This window comes from Vollenhovia emeryi, unplaced genomic scaffold, assembly GCF_000949405.1.
Source record: "Vollenhovia emeryi isolate VEMERY1.0 unplaced genomic scaffold, V.emery_V1.0 DF939415.1, whole genome shotgun sequence".
NCBI classification, from domain to species: Eukaryota; Metazoa; Arthropoda; class Insecta; order Hymenoptera; family Formicidae; genus Vollenhovia; species Vollenhovia emeryi.
In genome coordinates, this window is record NW_011966951.1 from 50,928 (window position 1) to 58,631 (window position 7,704).

General features: G+C 29.9%; 1 protein-coding gene across 1 annotated transcript; it reads left to right on the forward strand.

Annotated features, from left to right (window-relative positions):
* Positions 1-10: 10 nt before the first annotated feature.
* LOC105557814 (aminopeptidase M1-C-like) lies at positions 11-6,708 on the forward strand. The gene is made up of 10 exons (XM_012005175.1): positions 11-362; positions 2,048-2,491; positions 2,688-2,871; positions 3,159-3,303; positions 3,497-3,590; positions 3,797-3,980; positions 5,139-5,332; positions 5,488-5,829; positions 5,928-5,997; positions 6,477-6,708. The coding sequence occupies exons 1-10, from the start codon at positions 232-234 to the stop codon at positions 6,609-6,611; spliced, it is 1,923 nt and encodes a 640-aa protein (XP_011860565.1). The 5' UTR covers positions 11-231; the 3' UTR covers positions 6,612-6,708.
* The last annotated feature ends 996 nt before the right edge of the window (positions 6,709-7,704 follow it).

The window sequence follows — 7,704 nt, forward strand, 5'->3', positions numbered from 1 at the left end:
TTACCGAATCATGTAGTACCAGTATACTATATAGTCCGATTAAATCTTTCCACAATTGAGAAAGGTTTCTTTCATGGCTTATGCGCTGTTGACATCAATATCCATAAACCAACCTACAGCATAAGTCTCCATGCATTACAACCTCAAATAAAACCACATGACTTTGCTCTGTATAAAGTAAATGCAACATCGCCTGAGAAAGTGATATTTCATGAATTTAAACATGATACCATGACAGTCTATTACGATAAGGAGTTGTCACCTGGAGAGTACGTCTGGAACATAACGTTCACTACCAGTTTATTCAGTGACGACAAAGATCTGTTTGAAACTTCTATCACAAATGGAAAAGAAAGTGGACTGTGAGTAAATGTTAATATTCTAATGGAGAAGTTTATACACAGAACATAACCAATTGACAAAATATTCGAGTTATTATAATTCTACGTAAATATAAAGAGGACCCCGCATATTTCTTATGGAAAATCGATTTAGGCTTAACTTTTGCAATTTTGTACCTTCTAGTGATGCTGATCAAAAGTCACCATTCCCACAAATCACATCTGTGAGCCCGTTTTTGTTCTAAAAGGACTTTGCCTCACATGTAGCACAAAATGATTAAGTTTTATCCAATTTCGCTTAAACCGATTTTTCATAAGAAAAGTGCTAGGTTCTTTATGGAAATTATTATTCTTTTATATTTGACGCCTAATATTTCATTCTTCGAAAATAGTTTAAAAATTACATTTGGCAAATGTAATGAAATAAATATTGTGTTTGGTCTCAAATATTTTAATAAACGTTGACCTTTCTTTATTTAAATAAACTTAAATAATAATATCAACCTGTTAATACTATGATCAAAGAAACATAGCACCCTTTAAGTAGCTATTGTATTGTATTTTGTTTTTTGTCGACTGGATGCATATTTAGTTAATGCACGTTCAATTTATCTCTCATAGGTATGAAAATTGTAAGCAAATCGATATAAAAATGTATGATTAATATAAATTTATAAATGGGTTAAATTGTGATATTTTCATATACTTTATGTGTTAAGAAAAATACATATTTTACCATTCAAGATATTTGCATTTTATTTTGTTAACTTAGATCAGTGTATAACGTCTTTAGCAAGCTCTAGTACGAAACATTGCATTTAACCAAATTCGCTGTAGAACAGTTATGTGAACGTTTTGATATTATAAAATAATATTTTAAAAGCATTCACTTTATCACATGTTAGAGCTAATAATTTCATCTACCATATAGTTATTAGTACTATTACACAATTGTGATAAAAATATAATGCAATATAGACACAATATTATACTAGTACACGTTGAGACATGTTTACAGGGTGAGCCATTTTATTCCGTACACGGTAATATTTCCCCAGGTAGGGGTGATAGCGGACAATGTCTCAGACAAAAGTTGTTGGGTTTCGAGGAGGACATAAGATGGTGTCATTAACTTATCCTTGAATAGTTGCTTGAGGATCTTGTGAACGTCACCTTCAATTTTTTAAACGGAACTTCCTCTTGTTTATTATACTATCTTAGTCTACTAATTAATATGAACAACTTTTGTTTGAAACATTTTTTTATTTACCTAAAGTCCTGTGATACTTTTCCCTCCGACAAACAGTTATCGAGATATCATAAACTAATTGTAAACGTCGAAAAGTTACAAATTTTTTCCTGAACATCTCAAAAAGTATTAGGCAAATAAAAAAATGTTTCAGACGAAAGTTGTTCATATTAATTAGTAGAATAAGATAGCATAATAAACAATAGGGAATTCCATTAAAAAAATTGAAGGTGGTCTTCACGTGACCTTCAAGCAACTATTCAGGGATATATTAATGACCGCATCTTATGTTCCCCTCGAAACTCAACAACTTTTGCCTGAGGCATTTTCCGCTATTATCCCTACCTGAGGAGATTTTATCGTGTACGGATAAAAATTACCCGCCCTATATGTATATGCTAAATTATTAAATCGACATTCATGAGCCTCACTATTATCTATCGTTAAATTATAACAGATTGCTTGGATCACCGAGCCAAAAGATTGGAGCACGAAGAATATTTCCATGTTGGGACCAACCGAATTTCAAGGCGAAATTTGAAATTCGCCTAAAACATCTTAATAAACACGTAGTTTCATCGAATATGGCTATAGAATGGGAATATGCGTCACCTAATGAAACGATAACGGAATTTGTCCTAACCCCACGAATTTCCCCCTTTTTCTTCACAATTATGATATGTAATATTTCCCGGATTCCTGCCGAAGATATCACTCTTCAACGCAGACAACAAGTAGCATCATATTTAAATTACGCAGAAATAATGATTAGAAATGTCATACTACATATAGAATCTCAATGGAACGGTTGCAGACTGACACGGTTTGAAAAAATGGATCATGTTGCCTTTCCGGATCTTCGTCAAGAGTTTATGAGGATTATGGGTTTTACTTTATATAGGTAATATAATAATTACAGATCTCGATACATATACAGAACAAAATAGTTTCCTTGTATTAAAGAATGTAATTTATATAAAGAAGATATAAAACTTCTTTTTAACGAAACGAATTATAAGATATTTGAGCTAGTGAATGAGGCTTTGGTATTACTCAATATTTAACTTATATTTCAAGTTTTTAAATTTTATTTTTAGAGAAACAGCTCTAATCTATGATGAAAAACTCGACAGTATTATGCACAAAATAAATATGGCACGATTGGTAGGATATGCATTCGCTCATCAATGCTTTAATAAACCGGAAAACTTTCAGCCATGGCCTCGTGTGTGGTTGACCGAAGGAATTCTTATATTACTTACAGTAGAAGAAATCAACAAAGTAAATTTCTTAATTATTTCCTACTGTTTTACTTACAGAAATGTTTATATCATTGTTTAACAATATATATATAGAGAACTCCACGTTTTGCACAAATTTTGGGACACTAGAGGTTATTTTTTAGTAGCAGTAATTATAACTGCAGTAACATTGTAGAAAGTAAGCTAAGATTTAAGTATTTACAAAAAGAAGTGTAATAGGCTTGGAGTTTTTATTGGAATACACAATGCAAATATTTTCTCGATTGCACAGCCTTTCATCAATCATATCAAAATATTTGTTTTCAGTTGTATCCAGATTTACAAATTATGGATCTGTTCGTAGTGCAGATTCAACAAGAATCTCTCCGACTGGATACTGATTCCATTATAGTGCCACTTGCTAAAAGTACTAGAATAAATCAAGGTTCTCCTTACCCCTATTATGTAAAAGGTAAAATTTTAAAAGTACACTTATAACGAAAGGAAAAAACGAAAATATAATTAAAAAATCATATTCTTACAACCTGAATTTTTAATTCATCTTTACGTGAGGAATTACCTTTTTACACGAATTTATAGACTTCTTTATAATAAATTCACTTGGACTATAATTCATTAAATTATTACGATTTGTATCATTGTAGCACCTGTTATACTACGTATATTGCAACATACGATAGGTCAAGAGCTTTTCTGGAAAATTATTAGGAGACTTCTTAATAACACGAAATATAACACGTAAGTAATGCAATAATTACTTTCTATAAGCATAAATTTAAATCGTTTGGAATTTGTGAAATCATACATAGAATAAAATATATGTATATTTACGTACTTACCTACTTTGCCTCGTTATTTTATTTTATTTCTTTCTTTATGTAAAAATCTTTATTATTTTACCATTGTGTTTTAGTGTTATTACGGTTATGGTTTTTCTTTTCTAGCTGGTTAATTCTTGATGATTTTTGGGAGACATTACCTGTATTAGGCTACATATATGACAGTTATCTTTCTGTACAAAACATGCTAACGTCGTGGATCAAATTACGTCATTATCCAGTGCTGAAGGTGCTTCAATACAATCGATCCCATGTAACCGTAATCATGGATAATACACTGGGTAATATGGTAGGAATACCTGTAACATATACTACGGAAACTTCTCCCAATTTTAATAACACGGGCGCTTATTATGAGATGTGGGCGTATAGAACACCGTCCCATATTAGAAAGAAATCTACTAACTTTTCTTTTCCTGTGACTTCACGTGATTGGATAATAGTCAACATTCAGCAAGCGGGTGAATATGATAATAAAATTTAATTTCTTAATTTTTGGAAATTTTCTTGTGCAAAGTTAATTAATAATTCTTGAGATACAATTAAAATCTACATTGCCACTTAGAATAATGATAGTAGAATAATATTTTTGTTATAACTAATTCATTATACGCTTTCCTAATTTAAATATATGAAAACATTGTTTCAATGAATGGTGAATTGTTTTTATTTAAAAAATACTAAAACCTGCATATATATTTCTCAACATATTGCATTACATGAAATTACTAACCTTTATTCACTGGTAGGATATTATCGTGTCAATTACGATGCTATACGTTGGAAACGAATTATTCGGTATTTAATGTCTCACAATTATACAAAAATACATGTGCTCAATCGTGCTCAAATCATCGATGACGCGTTTTATTTTCTGATGAATAATCAACTTCCTTTGTCCACTTTTTTGAAACTAACAAAATACCTACAACACGAGACAGAGTATGTAGCGTGGTATCCCATGCTCAAAGCTCTTGAACAGATGTCTGGTTTCTTTTTGTTCGAAGAAAGTAGGTTCCTAAAGGTAGATACATAATAAAAAGTATTTAATAAATGTTTACATTATATTTGTTTATGATGCATAAAGTGCAAATTTGTGCAAATAATGTATAAAAAATTTCTTTAAGAATTCAATTTATGTAGTAACAATAAAATGTACATACAAATGGCTAAAGAAATTTAATTATATTATATTTATAATCTTGCTATTAACGGAATAAGAAAATGGTTGTTAGTTTTATTTGGATGTAGCATTCCTATTTAGATATACGATTCTCACTTACACAATTTTTAATATTTATTTTTGCAACATATTTTATATAAACCTATACATATAGATGTTTTTACATATTTTAATTATGCATACAATATACGTATAATATAACATTTTGTCTGATTTTCGTTGTTAGTAGGCACCTGTGCAAATTAATTATTTCATGATTTTTAGATACACATACGGAACATTTTGCTGAGCCTTCTTGAAAGTATTAACGCCTTTACAGTGAAAATGTATGAAAAACCTAACAATCTTAGTTCATGTTTAATACAAGAAGCAGCGAAATGGGCATGTGTTCTCGGTCACTCCAAATGCCAAAGGACTGCTACTTCTATATTGTCGCAGCATTTAAATAGTAGTACAAGGTGCACCAATTGAATAATTTAATCACATTGAAAGTTATATGTATAATTGTGCTGATACATAATATTTGATATAATAAATTCGATGAAACTACGAGACTATAAAAAACAGAAGCTTCTATAATACATTTCAATGTTTTTTTCTCAATATTGTGCAGAGTTTCGCCAATTTGGAAGAAATGGACATATTGTAACGGTATACTATTTAATAGTAGCGATATTTGGTGGAATGTATTTACTTTATGGATAAAGACAAGAGACAGTCAACTTTTAGACTATCTATCTTGCACTAGAAATTCTTCTATCGTCCACGATTACTTACAATTAAATATGCTAATTCGAAAAGGGAATATACTTGGTTATGTGGATTATACAAGTGGTTTCAAAAAAGTGCAACGCATTGACCATGTGAACAGTTTTCTTTTCACTATTGTTAGGCATGCAAAGGATGACATAGTATTAGAATACATGTTAAAAAATTTTACAATAATAATTCCGAGGTAACATTAGTGTATTGTCATCATATGACATATTGTATTTAATATAAGTATTGTAAATGTTTACATCTACTAATTAAAAACTTGTCTTGATTTAATAGCGACATCACTTGGTATGCAGCATTAATTAGTATTGTTAGCCATGTACAGTCCGATAAACAACTCGATAAGGTAAATATTTATCATGAATGTAAATATGACATCAATTTTTTGAACTTTATTTTAAAACTTATTTGATAGCTGATTTATTATTTATCACCTCGACTAGTAATTATGCTGAAAATCTAAATTGATTCTGCATTATACCTGTATGTTTTAAAATAATAAAGACGGTCATTCTTAAATAATTAAACTAATTCATTTCTAGATAGTTGAATTCGTGATAGATTATAAGACACGTATAAGAACACCTACTAACTTAAAATTTAAGTTCAATGATCAACATAAACTAACTAGAGAGGTAATGTTTGTGCACTCAAAACTTTATATCTATTTTCTCGTTTTTATAGATTTTCTATTTTTATGTAAATAGCATGTAACTTTATTTACTCTAATTAACAAAATTGTATTTTGTTAGACTCTAATAGTGACAATAATTTATTGTTTTCAGTTTTATGTTTTCCAATAAACATCGATATAATTTGTTTTAGGTATATGAAGTTCTTAACAAATTTCCAAATTTTATGATTTATTTGCCAATATTGATTGTTAAACAAGCAATAGATATACGCTTGTTCGAAATCGAAAATCAGCTGAATTATTTTCGATGCTTTGTGCGGAAGTAATAAATTGCATTGTAATGCACATGTCTACATTCAATATACATATATGTATAATATTTCATAAGATTACTACTTGTGTTGCAAAATTTATATTTAGTATAAGAATCATTTATAAATCTTATTTCGAAAGTTTTTGAAAATATGTTGTACGCAATTTAATAAAGAGTATACACAAAATTTTATACGCAAATGTCGTCATGTTGATTTTGAAATTACAATAAATGTAAAATGCACGTCCCTGAGTTTAAGAAAAACTTCGTACAAATAAATTTAAGAAAACCTTGGTACAAATCAAATTTGATAGAGATGTAATTTATAAATTTTGATATTAATTTGGAACTCCTTTATATACCTTGCACAATACTTATTTTAATAAATGTACTTATAACTTTAATTTCACTTCTTTTTCAAGGTATTATATTTAATATTTTTTCGCCTTTTAGTTTACAATAATTTTGTATAAAACCACTACAAAATATACTTGACGTTTTTAAATATACACTACTCAAAAAAAAATAGGGAACACTTTTCATACCCTAAAAATTGGGCTATTTTCAAACCACTGAAACTCGGCGAAAAATAATCGTAGACACAAAATTAAAAAAGCATTTTAAACCTTGAAGTTTCAACTTTAAAACTCTGTCAATGATATATTTCGATATATTCATCTTCCTCGTTCTGTGCTTTAAAAAAGAATACATGTTTTGTTCCTTAAAATTACGTATTTTTGACACACTGTAGCTCGATAAAAAAATTTCTCTCGACAAATTTGATACAAGTTCCACAATCTACAACATTTTACCTACAAAATGCTTTTTTTAAAATTTTCCTACGATTTTTCTTGACCGAGTTACATGACTTTGAAGCGAACCATGCATTTTCTTGAAAAATGATGTTTACCGCCGGCATTAGCGTTACCCAATGTGCACCACGTGGATGTTGGCGATCGGATTGTGCACATCGCGCGCGCGCGCGCGTGTGTGTGTATCTGTGTGTGTGTGTAAGCGTGTGTGTGTGTGTGTGTGTGTGTGTGTGTGTGTGTGTGTGTGTGTGTGTGTGTGTGTGTGTGTGTGTGTGTGTGTGTGTGTGTGTGTGT

Coding starts and splice junctions, on each gene's coding strand:
- LOC105557814 (XM_012005175.1), top strand. CDS start 232: ATGACAGTCTATTACGATAAGGAGTTGTCACCTGGAGAGTACGTCTGG. Junction 363..2,047: donor AATGGAAAAGAAAGTGGACT/GTGAGTAAATGT, acceptor AAATTATAACAG/ATTGCTTGGATCACCGAGCC. Junction 3,591..3,796: donor AATAACACGAAATATAACAC/GTAAGTAATGCA, acceptor TTTCTTTTCTAG/CTGGTTAATTCTTGATGATT.